Below are 25,391 nucleotides of genomic sequence, written 5' to 3'. Positions count from 1 at the left end.
CTCTCATCATGCTGTTTTCTATTGTTCTGTTACCATTATTAGTAAAACAGCCTACATCACCAATTGTTATACGGTTACTGATAAAGTCACTGTCGATTTCGGCATCTACAGCACTTCATTGTACAAGAAAATAGAGCAACCACAAATTTCTTTATTGCAAAGAAATTTAGCAGAATGTATGCACTTGGAGGTGATATTCAATGAAATGCAATTTTTTTTCCAGAAGGCGAAAGGGATGTGTCCTGCGGCAGAAGTTCAGTTTTTAAGCAGAGCATTTATTAAATCGCCATAGTTTCAATGGCAAATGGGTTTTAACAGTTATGCCATCTTAATGTTAGTGGCACAGGAGAAGGAATCACACAGAAAAAGGTTTGGCAACAAGTTTATCCACCATATAATAACCATGCACAGTCAAGTGACAATACGTATTTACAAAATGGTTTGCACTTTATGGAATAGAGGAACCATTAGTGACAAGGAAATAACAGCGTGCTCTAAATCATCTTAACAGAGCCAGTTTTCCAGTGTCAGTTGCAGGCAAAACTTTTTTCTTGAAGGTGGATGGGGTGGGAAAAAGGTGAGGTGAGAATTGGATGAATATCAATATATTTCTTGATTTAACAACCCAGTGTTAAACAATAAGCAAAAGGTAGTTCCCCTTCATGGAACTCTCCAAGTCAGAAATAAGCAATGAAATTCCAAACCCAAGGGTTTGCTATGCTCATTTTCCCTGCTTAGGTGGAATTGAAAACAGAATCTGAATAAAACAATCTGTACAAAACAAAAATGCACAATTTGAAAAAATCTGTCAATCAAACTGGAGAACTACCCTTTCTTTTCTGCAAGTTGCCTATTCTCTTTCAATCCCACTTAACAGGTTTTCCTCAAGTGAAGGTAGTACTGCTGACAGTGTGGATATTTACATGCTTCAGGAATGTGTCAGCTTTTAATGCACCAAGCTGCTAACTAGTCAATGCAAGGTAGCACTGCAGGTTCTGTATCTACATTAAGATGCAGCAAATATGCTACAATTAAATAGTTATAATTGATAGATCTTACTACTGGTAGCTGAATGGAAAGGGAAAAATATAATTTTCCTTTGAAAAGACTTTAAAGCACAAGATATAAATACTTATGACAGGATATAAAGGCCTCAGTAGCATTATAAAAAGATGTTCCACAGTTTAAATATGGTGGGATCTTGACCTTTTCGTACAGGAACCCTCAAATGACAGAAGCATAAATACGCACAAGCTCAAACTCACTTGAAAGATGCAGAAGGGGTATGTGCCTTTGTCTTTAAAAAAAAGTTATGTACATAAAGTATTGCTTGACTTAGTCTTGAGTGTTCATAATTACAGATAAAGGAAGAGGAGGAGGGAGACATGCAGTGTAGTCACATTAAAAGGGATGTCCCAAATGCAGAAATGAATATCAGCTCTACAGTTACAACTCATTAGAAAGGATTTCATTAATCACAGACATTGGACAGAAGCATTCACAACACACTACAATGCACAGGCAGAAGTAGGGATCAGAGGGGTTGCTGAAGCAGGTCACATATTCTGGCAACACTGCAGTTTATTAGATTTCTGCCCATCAGTCGTTGGGGGTACACTGATGTCTACCACGTTGTTGCCAGGCGACTCGTCATGAGCCGATCGATCAGAAATCTGCTTCTGCGAAACTATGCGGTAAATTTCTGGAAGAGAAATGGGTCATTTCATTAAAGTTTCCTTTCCATAATTATAAACAAAAATAAATTCAATATTTTCCTAGCCAAATGTTGCTCTTTAAAACAATTACTTTTACGAATTGAAAGAATGCACAAATGCTATTATGAAAATCCAATAAGGAAATTACTCAGACCTTTTCCCCTACAACACATAGCCAAACTGACAATAACTCTGCCATTCCATGAATAGCTGCAGTAAGATACAAGTGAACCTCAGCTGAGCTAATGGGAATGTACACAGAGCAAGGAAATGGAGAAATGACATGTCCAACTGATGTTGAGAGAAGCAGACCAATTCCAAGCACATCAGTAGTCGCTTCCTGCTTTGAGATTTTACCTGTAAGAATATTTTTAAATGCTTCTTCTACGTTCGTTGAATCCAGTGCAGATGTTTCAATAAATGATAGATTGTTCTTTTCTGAAACAAAAGAGAGACTTCATGTTCTACAAGATAGAAGGCACAGCAGAAACATACCTGTTTTCACCTAGTTACCTGTAGGTTTCAGGCAATTTTCATAGAAATACAAACTGAGCACAGATGGTGGTCATTCAGCTTGTTATGCCTGTGTCAACTCCTTGGAAGAGTATTGTGCTTAATCCCACAAGGCTATGGGGATGAGTGTTCCTCATCAAGTTCAATTCCCTTTCTAAATTTTATGGACTAACTAACTTCAGGTAAAGTTTTCCAGATCCTGACTGAGAAAAATCTCATCTCACTGCTAGATCTTTTGTCAATTATTATAAATTTACACCTTGTGCTTTTGACCCACACACCAAAGGAACATTTTTCTATACGATCAAACCCCCTCAAACTCTCGTAGGTCATTTCTGAACCTTCTCTGTTCCAAGAATAGTAGTCAAAACCTTTCCGATGTCTCCTCAAACTAATTTGTTCCTTCACTAACAAACACATGCTTTTTAAAAAATCACCTTATCAACTTACCCTGCCACCTTTTAATAGCGTATATGCACTCCATGATCTCTGCTCTTCTGCACTTATTGTGCCTTTTAGTATTCTGTCTTTCCATATTAGCCCTCCCAAAGTCTATCACTTCACCATACTGAACTCCATCTACCATGTTCCTGCCCAAGTCACCATCAGGTCCCAAGTCACCATCACATCTATAACCGTCCTCATCATTACTACTTTGCGAAGTTTGTATAGTTTGCAACCTTTTTACTATTACTCACTACCCCAGAATGTATGCAGTTTATAACAATTGGAGAGCAAGATGGTGTATGTCCACACACACTTACAGCAAGACTTCTAGCACAAGGATAAAGATAAAAAGCTGCATCAAGTGAACAGTTTAAATATGGTTAAATCACCAGAGCTAAATGGCAGTCAAATCTGACAGCTATACACTGAAATGTTCATCTGGAACCAAGCAGTTACACATGAGCTAAATCCTGGAGATCGGTCTTTTAAATTAACTCCCTCATCGGACTTTCACTGGGGCATGGCTTTTGACCAAACTGGTCATTCACAAAACAAACTGGCTAGCAGTAGCAGCATATTATTCCCCATCAAAGGACATTCCATGTTTGTACAATCCAACATCCATATTATACACAATGTCCAGGCCTCACTGGAACTTATCAGAGCATGAACCTGCAATTTGTGCCCCTCAGCCTAAATCCAGTAGGAACAATGTAGCCCCCGAGTTTCTAAACCAGTCAAGATCAACTAATTCAGCAGACCCTGATTGAACAGGGAACCTTCATATCAGAAAGTAAGCTGAAGTAGGATCCATCTCAAGGTGGCACTTCAACATCCAAAGATCGTACTTTAGTTCTTTGATCTTTGATAAAGGGTCATCTGGACTCAAAACGTCAGCTCTTTTCTCTCCTTACAGACGCTGCCAGACCTGCTTAGATTTTCCAGCATTTTCTCTTTTGGTTTCAGATTCCAGCATCCGCAGTAATTTGCTTTTATCGTACTGTAGTAAACTGCCATGTGGATGTTCAGGAGAACACCAAGATTTTATACCGGCTTAAAGTGTAAATTCATATCCTGTTCATAAATAATACAGACAAAATCAAATGTTAAGATAAAGACATGAGGTAGATATGTCAATTTTCGTAGCACTTTAGTTGAAATCAAAGATGATTTGCATGTTAACCTATAAAGTTCTCAGGAGATTGGTTTTGCATTTGTGTAATGCAATGCATTAATACACAATGAAGCATGAATATATGATTCAGTGGCCAGTGTCAGAGAAAGGCAACATGTGTTGTAGATAATGGACTGGTAGATGTCACTAAATACCAACAGGGTGTGCGTGTACAGGCTTCTCCATTATACTGTGCAATACTGCTACCCTATCACGGTAGCACAGTGGTTAGCACTGCTGCTTCACAGCTCCAGGGACCTGGGTTCGATTCCCGGCTTGGGTCACTGTCTGTGTGGAGTTTGCACATTCTCCTCGTGTCTGCGTGGGTTTCCTCTGGGTGCTCCAGTTTCCTCCCACAGTCCAAAGATGTGCGGGTTAGGGTGATTGGCCACGCTAAAAAATTGCCCCTTAGTGTCCTGAGATGCATAGGTTAGAGGGATTAGTGGGTAAAATATGTAGGGATATGGGGGTAGGGCCTGGGTGGGATTGTGGTCAGTGCAAAGTCGATGGGCCGAATGGCCTCTTTCTGCACTGTAGGGTTTTATGATTCTATATTAATGGATTAGCATTATAAACTGAACTTTATTAATACATTAAAAAGCCTCCAGGCTACCTAGATAATTTGCTAGGGTTCAGTAAGATTTTGACTGTTTAGATACATTTCACAAAAGAGGGCAAAAATTCCACAAGCAACAATAGTTCTTTGGTACCTCAACCAAATGTCTACTTTACATGTCAATCTGGGAAGTTGGTGCGAAATGACCCCAGGTGCTATTTATCGTCCATCCCAGCTCTTCCTGATCACTGTTTAGACTTTAGGTGTAAAGAAAGACGGAGCATTCAGATTCTACATGGTTTTAACCTATTGCTCAATCATGGCACCATTTTCTAGTGCTGTCCTGATGCAATTAGCCAACAGTGACAGCTTTAAGATTTATACACGTGACTGTATCTGAATAAAGGTCAAGGTTTTTATTCAAAGTGACAGTAGACAGGTAATGGCTAACATTGAGAAAATATGTTTGCAACAAATTTGTTTTCCTTCATGGCACAAAAAGTCAGCAGAAAACTGAACTAACCATTTCAAACACTAAATAGCTAGCTGTAGATTTGTTGTGGTTACAGCATATAACACATACCAGCGAAAGCCCGTGCCTCATCTGTCGGAACAGCTCTCAGATGACGGAGGTCACTCTTGTTTCCGACCAGCATGATGACTATGTTGTTGTCAGCATGATCACGCAACTCCTTCAGCCACCGTTCGACATTCTCGTAGGTTAGATGTTTGGCAATATCGTAAACAAGCAGAGCACCCACAGCCCCACGGTAGTACCTGAGACAGCATACAACCAAGATAGCATCAGTTCTCAATCCTGCATGCTACATCCACTAATCTACCAATTGGTGAGCACAACCACACTTGGGCAGCTGTTGGTGAACTATTCAATAGGAATTTTTCTTCCTTTGGTTGGGGTGAGGGATTGGCGGTGGTTACATGGTGAATGCAGGGCAAGATACTAGTCTTGAAACTGGCATTAATTTTGGTGACCAGATACAAGAGGCCAAAAACAAAGACTACAGTGGGAATGTGCATTTAAGTGGCAAACCACGTCAGAGCCAAGGTCACCATGCTCCTCTGTTCCTCATTTTCAACTTTCGCCACTTTTCAAACTGCTTCCATCCTTTTCACCTTACTTGGCCATTTTCACCAGCAGTGCAGTTTTTCCACCTCTTTCCAGCTTTCAGATTAAAGTATTCAAAGTGCCATTAACCAACTCTTATGAGCATACTAGGCTTCGTTCAGTCGTCATTAGTTATTACCCAAATCTTTAATTTCTCACACTCAAAATACCTATAATTTTCCTGTTTTACTTTACAAATAAATCACATTCAGGAACACAGGAGAAGAGTAGGCCATTCTGCCCTTTGATCCTGCAATTTAACAAGATCATGGCTGATCTTTTACTTCAATCTACTGATTTGTCTCTTGAACATGTTCAACGACTGAGTCTCCAGAGCCTTCTGGAGAAGAGAATCACCACCCTCAGACTGAAGAAACTCCATATCTCAGTCCTAATTTGCAGACCTCTTATTCCAAGATTGGTTTTAGACCCTCATGCAGAGGAAACATCCTTCCTGCATTTACTCTGCCAGACTCAAAGAATTTTGTACACTTTAGTTAGGTCATTCTTCTAAACTCTGGAGGATACAGGCCCAGTCTCCTCAACCTCTCCACATAGGACAATCTTGTCATCCCATGGATTAGTCTGGTGAACCTCCACTGCACTCCCCCTATGGTCAGTACATCCTTCCTTGGATAAGGAGACCAAAACTGCACACAATATTCCAGGTGTGGTCTCACCAAGGCAAGACATTCTTATTCCGATACACAAAAGCCCTTGCAATAAAGGCTAATATATGGTTTACCTTCCTAATTGCTTGCTGCACCTGCATGTTAGCTTTCAGTGACTCATGAACAAGCAGTGATTTTATGGACTTGTGACTGATCAGGCAGGTGACGAGGCTAGCCCATTGCACTTTGGATGTGCTGACGCCTACAATGGTGGTTTCGCCAAGGTTAGGAAAGTCACAGGTCAGGGTAGCTGATGAGGTTAAACCGAGGCATCACCTGATGTAATTTTTCAAAGCCATCTCTGTCTTTTGGCCAAGATGAAGCCTCAGATCAAAACCGGGATGAGATGCAATGCCTCATCTTGTCAGCTTGGATCTTTCTTGTTCCTTTCATGGGGACCATGAATCGGATTCAATCTGAATTTGCTTTTTTTTTGGGATAGAATAATTTTTTTTTTTAAAAAGATGAACAAACATATCCATGTCCCTTTGGACATCAAAACTTCTCAATCTCTCCCCATTAAAAAAAATACTCTGCCTTTCTGTTTTTCCTACCGAAGTGGATAACTCCAGATTTTTCCACATTAGCACGGTAGCAGTGGTTAGCACTGCTGCCTCACAGCACCAGGGTTCAATTCCTGGCTTGGGTTACTGTCTGTGTGGAGTTTGCACATTCTCCCTGTGTCTGCATGGGTTTCCTCCGGGTGTTCGTTTCCTCCCACACTCCAAAGATGTGCTGGTTAGGTTGATTGGCCATGCTAAATTGACCCTAGAGTCAGGGGATTGGCAGGGTGAATATGTGGGAATAGGGCCTGGGTGGGATTGTGGTCGTGCAGACTCAATGGGCAGAATGGACTCCTTCTGAACTGTAGGAATTCTATGATTCTATATTCTATCTGCCATTTTCTTGCCCACTCACTTAGCCTGTTTAATTCCCCTTGAATTCTTTTTCATCCTCCAACTCACGTTTCCATTTAGTCTTGTGTCATTGGCAAACATGTAAATATTACATTTGGTCCCCATATCCAAATCATTGACAGACTGAATAGCTTGGGCCCAAGAACTGACCCTCAATGCACCCCACTAGTCACAACCTGCCAATCTCAGAATAATTGGTTTATCCCTATTCTGTTTTCTGTCCGTTAATTAATCCATGCCCATATATTTTGTATATACACTACATCATCTTCCTGACTTTTGGGAGTATCTATGTAATCTGGGACCTTTTCACCAAGAATAGCTTCATAAAGGGCAATAAATACACCTGCGTCACATTCACAGAGTTTTGTTACCGTAGTGTACACTACGGTACACTAGTTTGTTACACTACCAGAAGGACGTGGAGGCTTTGGAGAGAGTACAGAGGAGGTTTACCAGAATGTTGTCTGGTATGGAGGGGCTTGGTTATGAGGAGAGATTGGGGAAACTGGGGTTGTTCTCCTTGGAAAGACGGAGCATGAGGGGAGACTTAATAGAGGTGTATAAAATTATGAAAGGCATAGATAGGGTGAACGGTGGGAAGCTTTTCCCCGGGTCGGTGGTGACGTTCACGAGGGGTCATAGGTTCAAGGTGAAGGGGGGGAGGTTTAACACAGATATCAGGAGGACATATTTTACACAGAGGGTCGTGGGGGCCTGGAATGTGTTGCCGGGCAAGGTGGTGGAGGCGGACACACTGGGAACGTTTAAGACTTATCTAGACAGCTATATGAACGGAGTGGGAATGGAGGGATACAAAAGAGTGGTCTAGTTTGGACCAGGGAGCGGCGCGGGCTAATTGTTCTTTGTTTCTCGTTTCAAGGCTTCATTCTATGATCATCTTGCTGGTGCCAGTACAGAGCGAGACTGCGGATAGTTGGGAACCAATCTCGGGGGCAGGGAATTCAGATGGTGTTCGTAAAGCAGAAGTGGAAATGAATAGGGTTGGGAAGCATTTTCTAATCAGGGCCAGTGTGATCTCCTGGACTCGTTTCGATCGCCTCAGGGGGTCGGAGAGGAATTTCCCAGATTTTTTTCCCCCATATTGGCCCTGGGGTTTTCACTCTGGGTTTTCGCCTCTCCCTGGAGATCACATGGTCTGGAATGGGGGGGTGAGGGTGAGTTAATAGGTTGTGATGAACAAAGCATCATAGCTGTGAGGGACAGCTCGGTGGGTAGGATATTAGGATGTAGATAGGCTGGAAAATTGGGCGGGGATCCTGGATTCAGGATTCAATCCTGGACCGGGGAGCGGCGCGGGCTTGGAGGGCCGAAGGGCCTGTTCCTGTGCTGTATTGTTCTTTGTTCTTCTTTGTATATTACCCCCAATCCCATGTGCTCTAATTTTGCTTACAAATCTCTTGCATGGGACTTTATCGAATAGCTTCTGAAAATTCAAATACAGCATATCCACTAGTTCCACCTCATCAATTCTGTTAGTTACATCCTCAAAAAACTCCCAACAGATGTCAAACATGGATCTCCCTTTCATGAAACTAGGTTGACTCTCGCCAATCTTATCAATATTTTCTAAGTCTCCGGTTATCACTTCCTTGGTAATAGATTCTAGCATTTTCCCATCTACTGATGTCAGACTAACAGATCCGTAGTTCCCGGTTTTGCTGTACCTCCTTTCTTAAATAGCAGGGGTTATATTTGCTACCTTCCAACCCATTCCAAGATCTGTAGAAATTTGAAAGAGGATCATCAGTGAATGCACGATCTCTACAGCCACCTTGTTCAACACTCTGATGCAGATCATGCTACCGTGCTACCGTACCGGCGGCACGGTAGCACAGTGGTTAGCACTGCTGTTTCACAGCTCCAGGGACCTCGGTTCGATTCCCGGCTTGGGTCCCTGTTTGTGTGGAGTTTGCACATTCTCCTCGTGTCTGCGTGGGTTTCCTCCGGGTGCTCCGGTTTCCTCCCACAGTCCAAAGATGTGCGGGTTAGGTTGATTGGCCATGCTAAAAAAAATTGCCCCTTAGTGTCCTGAGATGCGTAGGTTAGAGGGATTAGTGGGTAAAATATGTAGGGATATGGGGCCTAGCCTGGGTGGGATTGTGGTCGGTGCAGACTCGATGGGCCGAATGGCCTCTTTCTGTACTGTAGGGTTTCTATTCTATGAAAAGATCATGAGGTCCAGGGGATTTAGCAACTTTGTCATTAATTTCTCCAACACTATTTAAAAAAAAACTAATACTAATTTATTTCAGGTCCTCCATTTCATTAGTCCCCCAGCTCCCCATATTTTGAGGATTTGCGATCTTCCTCTGTGTTTATTATTTATTTTCTGACATTTCCTTATTAATTCTTCTATCGCTGCCTGCAATGAGCCCACATTTGTCTTTATCATTGTTACATGTCAATTTACAGTGTTATGTTCCTTGCTAGTTTACTTTCGTATTCTATTTCTCGATCACTTTGATTCTCTTTTGCTAAAATTTTATAATGCGCACAATCCTTAGGGTTACTACTATTTTTGGCAACTTTATATACTTCTGCCCTTGATTCATAGAATCTTTAACTTCATTAGTCATGGTTAGTTCACTTTTCGTGCCATGAAAGAATGTAAAGCTAGCCATTACCTGTCTACTGTTATATCTTTGAATGTAGTTTCTCCAATCTACCTCAGCCAATTTATCCCTCATACCTTTGTAGTTCCTTTTGTTTAAAGACTAGAGCTTCAGTTAGAACTACAACACTTCCAAATTTCATGTAAAATTCTATCATATTAATGATCATTCTTCCCAAGAGGTTCATTTACAATGAGATTAATTAGCCCTTTCTCACTGCATAATACTAGATTTAGAATCACCTGTTCTCCACTTGATTTCTCAACATACTGTTCTACAAAACAATTACACATTAGAAGAATTAGTGCTAATTAGGCTTATCCAGTCTACATGCAAACTGAAGTTCCTCATGATCAGTGTGTTATCTTTGTTACATACACCTCAAAATTTCCTTATTTATACAAGGCCTTACTTACATTGCCATTACTATTTGGTGGCCTATTAGCAACTCCGACCAAAGTTTGCTGCCCTTTGCTAATTATCTCCACCCAAATTTATTCTGCATCTTGATCTTCCAATCCAAGAGCCTCCCTCACTAATATACTAATTCCATCCTTTATGAACAATGCAACAAAATACTTACGCTGAAGTGATGGCACGGTATCGCTCCTGTCCTGCTGTGTCCCAGATCTGTGCTTTAATGGTCTTTCCATCTACCTGGATACTCCTGGTAGCAAACTCCACTCCAATGGTGCTCTTACTCTCCAGATTAAACTCGTTACGCGTGAACCTCGACAGGAGATTGCTCTTTCCAACTCCAGAGTCTCCAATCAGCACAACTAGAAGGGACATATGCACATAAATGTGGATGTTCAATAAAGCAGTGTAAAAACTGCAATTTGTCTGTGGTGGAGGACCTGTACGTAGCAAAATTCACCACCCAGGATACAGTTGTTAACAAAAGCACAGGACTTGTTTGCATTACCCCCTGCTGAGAGATTACCATATGTGCAAAATCTAGAAACTATAGTTAAGGTTAGAGATCCATATATCTGACTGGTCTGCATCTTTGTTCACTTACCATTTACGCTGAATCCTGCTAGACTGTCGAATCTGCCTAACTACAGCATCTTTAACGTAATAAAACATTCCAAGGTGCTTCATAGGGACTCAACATTGAGATATTATATTTGAGCAGCTGGCCAAAAGCACGGTCAAAGAGATAGATGTTATAGAGCATTTTAGGAGGAAAGAGAAAGAAAGTAGCAGAAAAGCGACACCTGCAGTAAACTGTGTAAGGGATAACGTGGCTTAGGAGTTGGGACATCATACTTTCCCAGAACATAAGGTACTGAGGGCAAGTTTTCTAAAGTTTTAGATGTGGTTGACACTTACCAAGTACACTTGAGCATTTGTAGCAGGAATGGAGTGAGGTGGAGGATGAATGTGTGGCTGAGGGACTGGTGCAGGGGGCAGGGATTCATGTTCCTGGACCATTGGGACCTCTTTAGAAACATAGACATAAAAAAACTACAGCACAAACAGGCCCTTTGGCCCGCAAGTTGTGCCGAACACATCCCTACCTTCTAGACCTACCTATAACCCTCCATCCTATTACGCTCCATGTACTCATCCAGGAGTCTCTTAAAAGACCCTATTGAGTTTGCCTCCACCACCACTGACGGCAGCCGATTCCACTCGCCCACCATCCTGTGTGTGGAAAACTTACCCCTAACATCTCCCCTGTACCTACCCCCCAGCACCCTAAACCTGTGTCCTCTCGTAGCAGACATTTCCACCCTGGGAAAAAGCCTCTGAGTCCACCCGATCTATGCCTCTCAACATCTTATACACCTCTATTAGGTCTCCTCTCATCCTTCATCTCTCCAAGGAGAAAAGACCGAGCTCCCTCAGCCTAACCTCATAAGGCATGCCACTCAATCCAGGCAACATCCTTGTGAATCTCCTCTGCACCCTTTCAATCTTTTCCACATCCTTCCTATAGTGAGGCTATAGTACTCCAAGTGGGGTCTGACGAGGGCCTGATATAGCTGCATCATTATCCCCAGACTCTTAAACTCAATCCCTCGATTGATAAAGGCCAGCACACCATACGCCTTCTTAACCACCTCCTCCACCTGCGGGGCCGATTTCAGAATCCTATGGACCCGGACCCCAAGGTCCTTCTGATCCTCTACAGTACTAAAAGTCTTTCCCTTTATATTGTACTCCTTCATCCCATTTGACCTGCCAAAATGGACCACGATGCATTTATCTGGGTTGAAGTCCATCTGCCACTTCTCCGCCCAGTCTTGCATCCTATGTCCCTCTGTAACTTCTGACATCCCTCCAGACTATCCACAACCCCACCAACCTTCGTGTTGTCGGCAAACTTACCAACCCATCCCTCCGCTTCCTCATCCAGGTCATTTATGAAAATGACAAACAGTAAGGGTCCCAGAACAGATCCCTGGGGCACACCACTGGTGACTGATCTCCATTTAGAAAAAGACCCATCTATACCCACTCTCTGCCTCCTTTGGGCAAGCCAGTTCTGGATCCACAGGGCAGCAGCACCTTGTTTCCCATGCCCTCTCTTTTTTAGAAGCCTTGCATGAGGGACCTTATCGAACGCCTTGCTAAAATCCATATAAACCACATCTACCACTTTCCCTTCGTCAATGTGTTTAGTCACATTTTCGAAGAACTCCGCCAGGCTCGTAAGGCACGATCTGCCCTTGACAAACCCATGCTGAGTATTCTTGAGCATACTAAACCTCTCTAAATGCTCATATATCCTGTCCCTCAGGATCTTCTCCATCAGTTTACCAACCACTGAGGTTAGACTCACCGGTCGGTAATTACCTGGGCTATCCCTATTCCCCTTCTTGAAAATAGGAACCACATCCGCAGGTGTGACCTGTACACAAAAAACAGGTGGCACTTGAATCCCAGGGGGACAAATATCCTGGCGGGAAGGTTGGGTAAGGCTACTGGGGAGAGTTTAAACTAGATAGGTTGGGGGGAAGGGATCGAGACAAGGTGACTGGGAGCGAGGAAGTTAGCTCGCAAACAGAGAAGAGTTATAGACAGTGCATGAGGGAGGATGGACGGGGGATGGAGAAGGGGAGAGCTCAGACCAAAGGATTGAGATGTGTTTAATTTAATGCCAGGAGTATAGTGAATAAAGGGGATGAGCTCAGAGCGTGGATCGATGCCTGGAAGTGTGATGTGGTGGCAATTACGGAGACTTGGATGTCTCAGGGACAGGACTGGATACCCCAGGTGCCGGGATTCAGATGTTTCAGGCATGACAGGGAGGGAGGCAAGAGAAGGGGTGGAGTGGCACTGCTGATCAGGGATAGTGTCACAGCTGTAGAGAAGGTGTATGCTGTGGAGGGATTGTCCACAGAGTCTCTGTGGGTGGAAGTTCGGAGTGGGAAGGGGTCGATCACTTTGCTGAGAGTTTTCTATAGGCTGCCCAATAGTAACAGGGAGGTGGAGGAGCAGATAGGGAAACAGATCCTGGAGAGATGCAGTAATAAGTCTCACAACACCAGGTTAAAGTCCAACAGGTTTATTTGGTAGCAAATACCATAAGCTTTCGGAGCGCTGCTCCTTCGTCAGATGGAGTGGAAATGTGCTTTCAAACAGGGCACAGAGACACAACATCAAGTTACAGAATACTGATTAGAATGCGAATCCCTACAGCCACCCAGGTCTTAAAGGTACAGACAATGTGGGTGGGAGGAGCATTAAACACAGGTTAAAGAGATGTGTATTGTCTCCCAGACAGAACAGCTAGTGAGATTCTGCAAGCCCAGGAGGCAAGCTGTGGGGGTTACTGATGATGTGATATAAATCCAACATCCCCGTTTAGGCCATCCTCATGTGCGCGGAACTTGGCTATCAGTTTCTGCTCAGCGACTCTGCGCTGTGTGTCGTGAAGGCCACCTTGGAAAACGCTTACCTAAAGATCCAAGGCTGAATGCCCGTGACTGCTGAAGTGCTCCCCCACAGGAAGAGAACAGTCTTGCCTGGTGATTGTCGAGCGGTGTTCATTCATCCGTTGTCGTAGCGTCTGCATGGTTTCCCCAATGTACCATGCCTCGGGACATCCTTTCCTGCAGCGTATCAGGTAGACAATGTTGGTCGAGTTGCAAGAGTAGGTACCGTGTACCTGGTAGATGGTGTTCTCACGTGAGATGATGGCATCCGTGTCAATGATCCAGCACGCCTTGCAGAGGTTGCTGTGGCAGGGTTGTGGGGTGTCACGGTCACTGTTCTCCTGAAGGCTGGGTAGTATGCTGCGGACAATGGTCTGTTTGAGGTTGCGTGGTTGTTTGAAGGCAAGAAGTGGGGGTGTGGGGATGGCCTTGGCGAGATGTTAGTCTTCACCAATGACATGTTGAAGGCTCCGGAGGAGATGCCGTAGCTTCTCCGCTCCGGGGAAGTACTGGACGACAAAGGGTACTCTGTCCACCGTGTCCCGTGTTTGTCTTCTGAGGAGGTCGGTGCGGTTTTTCGCTGTGACGCGTCGGAACTGTCGATTGATGAGTCGAGCGCCATATCCTGTTCTTATGAGGGCATCTTTCAGCGTCCGGATGTGTCTGTTGCGATCCTCCTCATCCGAGCAGATCCTGTGTATTCGGAGGGCTTGTCCATAGGGGATGGCTTCTTTAACGTGTTTAGGGTGGAAGCTGGAGAAGTGGAGCATCATGAGGTTATCCGTGGGCTTGCGGTATAGTGAGGTGCTGAGGTGACCGTCCTTAATGGAGATGCGCGTGTCCAAGAATGCAACCGATTCCGGAGAGTAGTCCATGGTGAGTCTGATGGTGGGATGGAACTTGTTGATGTCATCATATAGTTGTTTCAGTGATTGCTCACCATGACTCCAAAGGAAGAAAATATCATCGATGTATCTAGTGTATAGCATCGGTTGAAGGTCCTGTCTTTCATACTCCCTCCACCCACATTGTCTGTACCTTTAAGACCTGGCTGGCTTTAGGGATTCACATTCTAATCAGTATTCTGTAACTTGATGTTGTGTCTCTGTGCACTGTTTGAGAGCACATTTCCACTCCATCTGACGAAGGAGCAGCGCTCCGAAAGCTTATGGTATTTGCTACCAAATAAACCTGTTGGACTTTAACCTGGTGTTGTGAGACTTCTTACTGTGTTCACCCCAGTCCAACGCCGGCATCTCCACATCATGAGATGCAGTAATAGCAGCGTTGTTGTGATTGGAGACTTTAATTTCCCAAACACAGATTGGAATATCCCTAGGGTAAGGGGATTGGATGGGGAGGAGTTCGTTAGGTGTGTTCAGGAGGGTTTCCTAACACAGCATGTGGACAAGCCTACAAGAGGAGAGGCTGTACTTGATCTGATACTGACCAATGAAGCTGGACAGGTGTCAGATCTCTCAGTGGGAGAGCATCTTGGGGATAGCAATCATAACTCTATCTCCTTTATGCTTGCATTGGAAAAAGAGAGGATCAGGCAAGCTAGGAAAGCGTTTATATGGAGTAAGGGGAAATATGAAGACATAAGGCAGCAAATTAGAGGAGTAAATTGGAAGGAGGTATTCTCGGGGAAATGTACTGAAGAGAGGTGGCAGTTTTTCAAGGAATATCTGTCTAGAGTTCTCCAGGACAACGTTCCGAGCAGACAGGGCGGTGTTGGGAGGTTAAAGGAACCGTGGTGCATGAAAGCTGTGCGGGACCTAGTCGAGAAGTAAAGGAAAGCATACAAAAGGTTCAGAGAGCTTGGCGAAGATAGGGATCTAGATGAGTATACGGATTGTAGGAAGGGACTAAAGAAGGAAATTAGGAGAGCCAGAAGGGGTCACGAGAAGGCCTTGGCAGGTAGGATTAAGGAAAACCCCAAGGCGTTCTATAAATATGTGAAGAGCAAAAGGATGAGATGTGAAGGAATAGGGCCTATAAAAGGTGAAAGCGGGAAAGTCTGTACGGAACCAGTAGAAATGGCAGAGGTGCTTAATGAGTATTTTGCCTCGGTTTTCACAGAGGAGAAGGACCTGGGTGGATGTACTGCAGGCTTGCGGTGGACTGAAAAGATTGAGTATGTGGACTTTAACAAAGAGGTTGTGCTGGAATCTTTGAATGGCATCAAGATAGAAAAGTCGCCGTGTCCAGATGGGATGTACCCCAGGTTACTGTCGGAGGCGAGGGAAGAGATTGCAGAGCCTCTGGCGGTGATCTTTGCGTCGTTGATGGAGATGGGAGGGGTGCCGGAGGATTGGGGATGTGGTTCCTATTTTCAAGAAGGGGAATAGGGATAGCCCACGAAATTACCGACTGGTGAGTCTAACCTCAGTGGTTGGTAAACTGATGGAGAAGATCCTGAGGGAAAAGATTTGAGCATTTAGAGAGGTTTAGTATGCTCAAGAATACTCAGCATGGCTTTGTCAAAGGCAGATCGTGCCTTACGAGCCTGGTGGAGTTCTTCGAAAATGTGACTAAACACATTGACGAAGGGAAAGTGGTAGATGTGGTTTATATGGATTTTAGCAAGGCGTTCGATAAGGTCCCCCATGCAAGGCTTCTAGAAAAAGTGAGAGGGCATGGGATCCAAGGGGCTGCTGCCCTGTGGATCCAGAACTGGCTTGCCCAAAGGAGGCAGAGAGTGGGTATAGATGGGTCCTTTTCTAAATGGAGGTCAGTCACCAGTGGTGTGCCCCAGGGATCTGTTCTGGGACCCTTGCTGTTTGTCATTTTCATAAATGACCTGGATGAGGAAGTGGAGGGATGGGTTGGTAAGTTTGCCGACGACACGAAGGTTGGTGGGGTTGTGGATAGTCTGGAGGGATGTCAGAAGTTACAGAGGGACATAGATAGGATGCAAGACTGGGCGGAGAAGTGGCAGATGGACTTCAACCCAGATAAATCTTCTTCTAAATGCGTAGTGGTCCATTTTGGCAGGTCAAATGGGATGAAGGAGTACAATATAAAGGGAAAGACTTTTAGTACTGTAGAGGATCAGAAGGACCTTCGGGTCCAGGTCCATAGGACTCTAAAATCGGCCTCGCAGGTGGAGGAGGTGGTTAAGGAGGTGTATGGTGTGCTGGCCTTTGTCAATCGAGGGATTGAGTTTAGGAGTCCGGGGATAATGATGCAGCTATATAAGACCCTCGTCAGACCCCACTTGGAGTACTGTGCTCAGTTCTGGTCGCCTCACTATAGGAAGGATGTGGAAAAGATTGAAAGGGTGCAGAGGAGATTTACAAGGATGTTGCCTGGATTGAGTGGCATGCCTTATGAGGATAGGCTGAGGGAGCTCGGTCTTTTCTCCTTGGAGAGACGTAGGATGAGAGGAGACCTAATAGAGGTATACAAGATGTTGAGAGGCATAGATCGGGTGGACTCTCAGAGGCTTTTTCCCAGGGTGGAAATAGCTGCTACGAGAGGACACAGGTTTAAGGTGCTGGGGGGTAGGTACAGGGGAGATGTTAGGGGAAGTTTTTCACACAGAGGGTGGAGGGCGAGTGGAATCGGCTGCCGTCAGTGGTGGTGGAGGCAAACTCAATGGGGTCTTTTAAGAGACTCCTGGATGAGTACATGGGACTTAATAGGATGGAGGGTTATAGGTAGGCCTAGAAGGTAGGGATATGTTCGGCACAACTTGTGGGCCGAAGGGCCTGTTTGGTGCTGTAGTTTTTCTATGTTTCTATGAAATGAATAACTTTCTACAATTCAGGTGTTAATATAGTAATAAGTTGAAAGCTAAAATACTTTATCTTGTCATTGGCTGTTCGTCGATTTGAGAATGACTTCTACTCAATGGCACGAGTTTCTGCCATGGATCTTCGTCTGAATAAACGAGCTGATTCTTAAGCACATGGGGCAGAATATCCCATGAGGTAGTAGGATCTGGAATGCAGGATTTACTTCTGTTCCTTCTCTGCCTCCTGTCTCATCATTAAGACATTGGGACTCAAGTACGATGTAACTTGATAAGTTGTCCCCATTCTGAACAATTGCTGGCAAGTTCCTCCCAGTCATTAAAGTCAATGCTGCAATGCTTCAAGAAGAGCTGAAGTGTCTTTGAAGCATTTTCTTTGTCCTCCCCAGAACATTACGCATGCATGTTGAAAGAACAGGGCCTGACAGGGGAGACAGTCTTCAGCAATTTGGGCTAATGTCCATCCAAAGTTGATTTTGTATAGGTTTTTCCTGAATGCTTGGGGAACTGGCTTCACGGAGAACATTAGCATTTGTTTAATAGCCCTTCCACTGAATTCAGAATTTGCAGAGGCATTGCTGATAGAATTTCTCTAGAACATGTGGGGCTGATAGCACAGCCCAGGTCTCACTGCACTACAGGAAAGTGATGTCAACTGTTCTGTACACTGGGACTTTCATTGACTTGGAGGCCTTTGTTGGCAAACACTTGCTGTCGTAGTTTGTATCAGGCTGAACCAGCACACCTGAGCTCGTGTTGGGTCTACTCATCATTGATTCTGCATACAAGAGTGCAGAGTGGGCAACCAAACTGGAATCATCTGCAAATTGCAGATTGGGTATATCTATGATGGTCAATTTAATTTGGCATGGAGGCATCCGAGATTAAAAGTATTTTTCACCTGGGTGGTACCTGATATGGACACCAGAGGGCAGTTATCTTTGAGGTGAATAGCCACTGTCAGGTGGATTGTGAATAGAATGGTGGCTATCACACAGCCTTGCTTGATACTAATCTGGATTTTGAAGGCATCTATTTTAGATCTCCCACTCAAGGCAACTTGATTTTGAAGCAATTACCAGATTGTGAAGTAGTTTCTTGGACATCCAACTCAAGAACAGTTTTTTTCCTGCTGCCAGACTTCTAAATGGACCTATTTTATATTAAGTTGACCTTTCCCTATACCCTAGCTATGACTGTAACACTATATTCTGCACCCGCCTTTCCTTCTCCCCTATGTATTCTATGAATGGCATGCTTTGTCTGTATTGTGCATAAGAAACAATACTTTTCACTGTATATCAATACATGCAACAATAATAAATCACACCAGAGCCTCAGTAAATGCAAGTCAAGTACTTTGGTCAGGTTGATGATTGCAATGAAGTGTTCCTGGTGTTGTTCTCAACATTTCTCTTGGATTTGTCTGGAAACCAAAGAATTTGGGAGGTCCCTCTGGAAGGTCTGAAGCCAAATTGTCTTGGGATTTCCTCAGCCACAGGAAGATGGCAAATTAGGAAAATGTGTCTGGAAAACACCAATGGTTTCCACAGTATGATTTATATCCCTTCTTGAAGATAGAGCTGTCACATTGCTGGAGTTGCAGTGGAAAGAGAAAAGTGCAGTTCTTCCCTCCCAAATCAGTAGGAATAATGTCTGGAGTCTTTAAGTAAAAGGTCCACCTGCTTTGAGGATTTCAGCTGGAATACCCATGGAGGCTGCAGACTTTGTTGTTTTTCATCTGGGTTCTCTCAATACTAGTTTGTCAATAGATTGCAGACATGAGGTGGGCAACCTGCAGCCCAGGGGTCACATGCGGCCCATCTGGGGCGAGTGCGACGTACGAGACATTTTGGTGACTGTTTCCCATGCACAGGGTTACTACCTTCCTCCATCTGTGTAATTTGTCCCTACTGGTATGACTGAAGTGATAAGCATGGGCGAATGAAGGGAGGTGCACGAGAGCTGTGTGCTCCCACTGCACCCAAAACTTAAATATTTCTTTTGTTTTTACCATTTGAAGTGGATGACAATTCTATTAATATATAAATGATTGAGGATTTTTATAACTAGTTATGAAATATTCAGCATGCATTAAATGTATTCAATCTCACTCATGGGGTCATGGCTAGTGAACAAGCCAGATTTCAATCTTGCGGCCCACTGCCTGGTTTGCAGATCACTGTTGTAGACAAGTCAATTGGCAGTGGCTTTAATTTTTTTTAATGGAGCAGATCTTTCATTATATCTCTGGTGCCAAAGAACAAGTTTTCATCTGTTGTTTCAGACAAGACCACAAGCCATCCTCTCCTGCAGTGGCACATTCTCCAGGAACTTCACTTCAATGTTGTTGCTGTGTTTAAGAAATAGAAGGCCATTCAGCCCATCGAGCCTGCTCCGCCATTCAATAAGATTATGGTTGATCCGATGGCTCCGGTCCTTCTTGTTCTTGAGAAGAGAAATTTCTTCTTGTAGAGTTATGAATCTTTGGAATTCTTTACATCAGGGAGCTGTAGAAACCGAGTCAATGCATATAGTTAAAGCTGAGACAGACTGATTCTTGAACAAGAGGAGTCAAGGGCGTTATCAGGGATAGGCAGAAGTGGGGTTGAGGCCAAGATCAGATCAACCATGATCTTATTGAATGGTGGTGCAGGCTTGGGGTCCGTAAGACCTATTCTTCCTCTTCCAAACATTATCACAGGTCATTTATCTTTCCGATTGGTCACTGGGCATCAGCCTCAAGCTGATGAAAAGCTGCCTTAAGTTGCAACTTTGGGTTGCTCTGCCAGGCAATAAAGACTTCTAATTTCTTCCGGGTAGTCACCTTTGTCATTGAACCAATCCCGATTACGACAATGCTCAAGCCCAAAAGTGTTGGTAACAGGAGGAAGAGGATTTTATTTGATCCCATTGTTCTGGAATTAATTGGACATGAAGATTTTCCAAGCTAGTTCTGAGATGTACTTGGCATTCCTATCGTTATTTGGACTGTTTTTGGGCCAAGACATTGATCATCTTCCTTTTGGACCGTACGACGTTTTGTTGCTAAGTGGAGCCATCCAGGACCAACTCCCCCCCTTCACAACCAATGCAGTGACGCAGGTTCCTTCTAAAAACGTGAATTTTATCACCTAGGACAAGGCAGGAGATGCTTGGGAACGCCACCACCTGCCAAGTTCCCCTTCCAAGCCACACACCACCCTGACATGGAACTACATCACAGTTCCTTCACTATCACTGGGTCAAGATCCTGGAACTCCCTTCCCAACAGCACTCCACAAATGGATAAATAAAAAAATTCACCACCACGGACGGACTTCAACCCAGATAAATGCGTCGTGGTCCATTTTGGTAGGTCAAATGGGATGAAGGAGTACAATATAAAGGGAAAGACCTTTAGTACTGTAGAGGATCAGAAGGACCTTGGGGTCCGGGTCCATAGGACTCTAAAATCGGCCCCGCAGGTGGAGGAGGTGGTTAAGAAGGCGTATGGTGTGCTGGCCTTTATCAATCGAGGGATTGAGTTTAGGAGTCCGGGGATAATGATGCAGCTATACAAGACCCTCGTCAGACCCCACTTGGAGTACTGTGCTCAGTTCTGGTCGCCTCATTACAGGAAGGATGTGGAAAAGATTGAAAGGGTGCAGAGGAGATTTACAAGGATGTTGCCTGGATTGAGTGGCATGCCTTATGAGGATAGGCTGAGGGAGCTCGGTCTTTTCTCCTTGGAGAGACGTAGGATGAGAGGAGACCTAATAGAGGTGTATAAGATGTTGAGAGGCATAGATCGGGTGGACTCTCGGAGGCTTTTTCCCAGGGTGGAAATAGCTGCTACGAGAGGACACAGGTTTAAGGTGCTGGGGGGTAGGTACAGGGGAGATGTTAGGGGTAAGTTTTTCACACACAGGATGGTGGGCGAGTGGAATCGGCTACCGTCAGTGGTGGTGGAGGTGAACTTAATAGGGTCTTTTAAGAGACTCCTGGATGAGTACATGGAGCGTAATAGGATGGAGGGTTATAGGTAGGTCTAGAAGGTAGGGATGTGTTCAGCACAACTTGTGGGCCGAAGGGCCTGTTTGTGCTGTAGTTTTTCTATGTTCTAAATAACAACAGCTATCAGACCCCCACATCGATCGTGTGATACAATCACTTAAATCTTCCCATCTTTAATATGTCTACTGGGGAAAAAGCAAGATTAGGCTATTGAGTTGGATGATCAGCCATGATCGTAATGAATGGCGGAGCAGGCTCGAAGGGCCAAGCAGCCTCCTCCTGCTCCTATGTTCCTAACTTTGACCCAAACAAGGACATAATCCAGAAAGTGCCAATGCTTTGACCTAGAACATCTGTTTTTTTTTTCCCATTTGTCCTTCTGGCAGAAGATGATGTTTGTTATGCAGCCATAGCTGAGCACATCATTTTACTGACTTGTCCCATCCTGCTTTGCCCAATGGTTCTGTGCCATGACCAATGCAGTTCTTAAAGTCCCTGAAGAGTCCATTCACTCCTCTGAAAGAAAGACAGCACTGATATGTTGAGTGCCTTTTATTGAGCAGAATTTAAAATTATTACAGAAATGAAGAAAAGAAAAATGGGGCCTGGCTGTGTACAAAAAAAACCAAGTACTGATGAGTGAAATCTGAAAACTAAATACAAAACACGTAGTGAGATCAAAGCTGAACTGAGTTACACAGTGCTGAGAGAATAAATTTTCCATTATCTTGTATTAAAATTGTTAGGTACAGGCGTCTCTAACTTGTATAAACAATTTGCAGCTGTGGCCATCAAAAGCTTTGCTTTGGCTCATGAGAAAGCTGTTTCTGCTCGCATTGTACTTTCAAAGAATGTGGTCAAGTTAACTTTAAAAGCTTAGCATTTAAATGTAATTGCATACGCAGAAATATCTTAAAATGAAGTCTTTGCATTAATGAAGCAAACCATACACAGGATCCACAACAGATCCCCAGGAGGTTGTTCCTTTCGGGATGACAGTTAGGACATCAAAGTCAGAATAGAACCTTCCTTTGATATGTTCATTGGAGTCAAGAGTGTCAAACTATGACGGCCAAAGCCAAACTTGCCATTGCAGCCTTCTTTAGTTGTGTCACCGAGTCTGCTTTTTGAGGACTTTTTGGGTCACACTTCCTGGCATCTCCCACCAGCCTTGGGAAAATAGGGTGGTCCTATCAGGAGCATTGCTCAAGGGATCATCAGAATGAACAGGCCTCCCTACCATGAAAAGGTGGCAATCCAAGGAGAAGGCTTTACATATCTACTTTCCATCATTATAAGTACAATATTTTAAGTGTTTCAATACACTGGGGCGGCATGGTGGCACAGCAGTTAGCACTGCTGCTTCACAACACCAGGGACCCGGGTTTGATTCTCAGCTTGGGTCACTGTCTGGGTGGAGTTTGCATGTTCTCCCCGTGTCTGCGTGGGTTTCTTCTGGGTGCTCCGGTTTCCTCCCACATTCTGAAAGACGTGCTGGTTAGGTGCATCAACCTAACAGGCGGTGGACTGTGGTGACTAGGGGAATTTCACAGTAACTTCATTGCAGTGTTAATGTAAGCCTTACTTGTGACTAATAAATAAACTTTACTTTTATTTTACACTGAGCTGGAACAGGATCTCTTGAAAATAGATCACAACAGCTTATTAACCAGTATAAAACGACAGACCAAATTTTATACATAACACTTGCATTTGTACAGCACTTTTAGATCAAACGCCAAATGGACGCATTCCACTGCAGAAGTTGAATCATGTCATTGATTTGACTTTGAAGTTTAAAGAAGATAGCAGGCTATCAACTGGTTGAAACCAGATTAATTACTTCAATTGGTCCTTGCATAATTTCATATGAAGATTGGATTCTATTGCACCTACATAAAACAAGTGAATCCAGAAATAATTCTTGGAGACTGGCAGAAGTTACTTGAATTGCACACCTTCCCCTCACTGGATCTGCAATGATCATTGAACAGTGAAGAAATCAAGAAGAAAAGTTAAAACATTTTCTCCCTAAAGAATCATTTCTAATTGGAATTCCAAGTTAATCTTCACATGCAAAAATCGGTTTTGGAAACTCTCTTACAGGTCAGTAGCCAGGTTAATCATCGAATCATGGATGTTGCTATCTGTTTTCTAAATCACAACAGATTACAATTGCTTTGAACAGTACCACAGAATTCTGCAACATCTGCTCAACGCTGGTTAATACAGCTTAGAACATTGTATACAAACAATGCAATAATGCACACATTGGCATGGTTAATGCCCACAATAGTAACTTTGACAGTTTCAAGCTTTCACATTTTTAGTTTTCAATAGAATTCACTTCATTCCAATCAGTTCCTAGTCAGCTGATCTCAGCCATTTGTGGCATGACATATTTTTAGTCATCAATGGACAAATGAGCAAACTTTCAATATTCTTATGACTCTAGTCCATAATTAGTAAAATCTCAATTCACTGAGGTTTTTTAAAGATTGTTCAGTGCATTGGTGGTTGGAGATAGGCATAAGTACTTCCGTTTAAAATAGTGCTTATAACAATTAATGTATATTGTGGATATGGAGTGAGTTAATACTTTTAAAACCCAAAGGCTGTAAGGTATTGCCCGAGAGTGCATGATGCAGGAACAGCTTCAAAATCAAAGCAAGTGGTTACTAACGCTGACACCAGCTATTGTTCTGCATCAGCTATTCCTGAACTTGTATAAAAGTACATTGTTATCCAATTATTGACAGTGGTTGACACTGGATTACAAAATTGCTGCACAGATTTCCAGCAGTTTGAAAAATCAAGTTTTTTGGGATGGGAGATGTGAAAACAAGAGTGTAAATACTTGGATCAAGCAACCTAATTATTCCCAAGTGGAAATAAATCTCCACTCCACCATATCATTCGTGTTAAGTCACTATTTTGAGCTTACTGCCATAAATTATGCCTCATCACAGGGGGAGGTAGTGGTGCAGTTGTATTGACACTGGTCTATTATTGCAGAGACCCAGGGTAATGCTCTAGGGACCTAGGTTCAAATCCCACCACATCAGAAAAACATCTGGAATTAAAACTCTAATGATGACCATCATCAATTGTCAGAAAATTCCATCTAAGGTGGTGACACAGTGATATACTGTCGGGAGGGAGTTGCCCTGGGAGACCTTAACGTCAGTTCAGGAGCTCATGAAGTCTCACGGCATAAGTCAAAAGTGTACCATTCCCCTTCAGCTGCTGAATCAGTACCCCATTTTGAACACCATTTGGAGGAGCAAGCAATGGCAGTGGTAAGGGTACAGAATGCATCCCTCAAATACGAGTGGCTCAGCAGTACCATCACTGTTTGGTCCTAAAGGACATTGCTACATTTGCCCATGCCAGTATATATAGGACATACCACAACAAAGTCCTTGTGGTGACAAAGTCCCATCTTCACATTAAGGATACCCTCCATCGTGTTGTGTGGCACAACCATGTTAAATGGATACACTTTGAACAGATCTAGCCAGTCAAGACTAGGCATCCATGACGTATTGTGGGCCATCAGCAGCAGAATTGTACTCAACTCCAATCTATAATCTCGTGGCCCAGCATACCCCCCACTCTACCATTACCACCAAGCTAGGGGTTCACCCCTGGTTTAATAAGGAGTGAAGGGGCAGGCATAGCAACACCAAGCATACCTAAAAAAAATGTGGCACCAACCTGGCAAAACTACAACACAGAACTACTTGCATGTTAAGCAGCAATAGACAGAGCTAAGCAATTCCACAATCAAAAGATCAGACCCAAAGCTCTGCATCCCTGCCACATCTAGTGCTGGACAATTAAACAACCTCCTGGAGGCAGAGGCTCCACAAATATCCCCATCATTAATGATGGAGGAGCCCAACATATCAGTGCAAAAGATAAGGCTCCTAACAAAGGCTATGGGTCCTGACAATATTCCAGCAATAGTACTGAAAACTTGTGTTCCAGAACTTG

At 43.7% G+C, this 25,391-nt stretch overlaps 1 protein-coding gene across 1 annotated transcript in view; it reads right to left on the bottom strand.

The window, feature by feature from the left end:
* Positions 1–366: 366 nt before the first annotated feature.
* Positions 367–25,391, bottom strand: part of LOC144479426 (ras-related protein Rab-11B) — a 32,834-nt gene continuing 7,809 nt past the window's right edge. The window contains exons 2-5 of the mRNA XM_078198074.1: positions 10,339–10,534; positions 4,989–5,182; positions 2,073–2,153; positions 367–1,702 (exon numbers count right to left, since the gene is read on the bottom strand). Of these exons, the coding sequence (XP_078054200.1) occupies positions 1,557–1,702; positions 2,073–2,153; positions 4,989–5,182; positions 10,339–10,534 (617 nt within the window). The 3' untranslated portion in view covers positions 367–1,556. The remainder of the gene's footprint in view (positions 1,703–2,072; positions 2,154–4,988; positions 5,183–10,338; positions 10,535–25,391) is intronic.

Source organism: Mustelus asterias, chromosome 26 (assembly GCF_964213995.1).
Source record: "Mustelus asterias chromosome 26, sMusAst1.hap1.1, whole genome shotgun sequence".
In the NCBI taxonomy this organism is placed as follows: Eukaryota; Metazoa; Chordata; class Chondrichthyes; order Carcharhiniformes; family Triakidae; genus Mustelus; species Mustelus asterias.
Note: the sequence above shows the minus strand (reverse complement) of the source record. Positions and strands in the feature narration are given on the sequence as shown.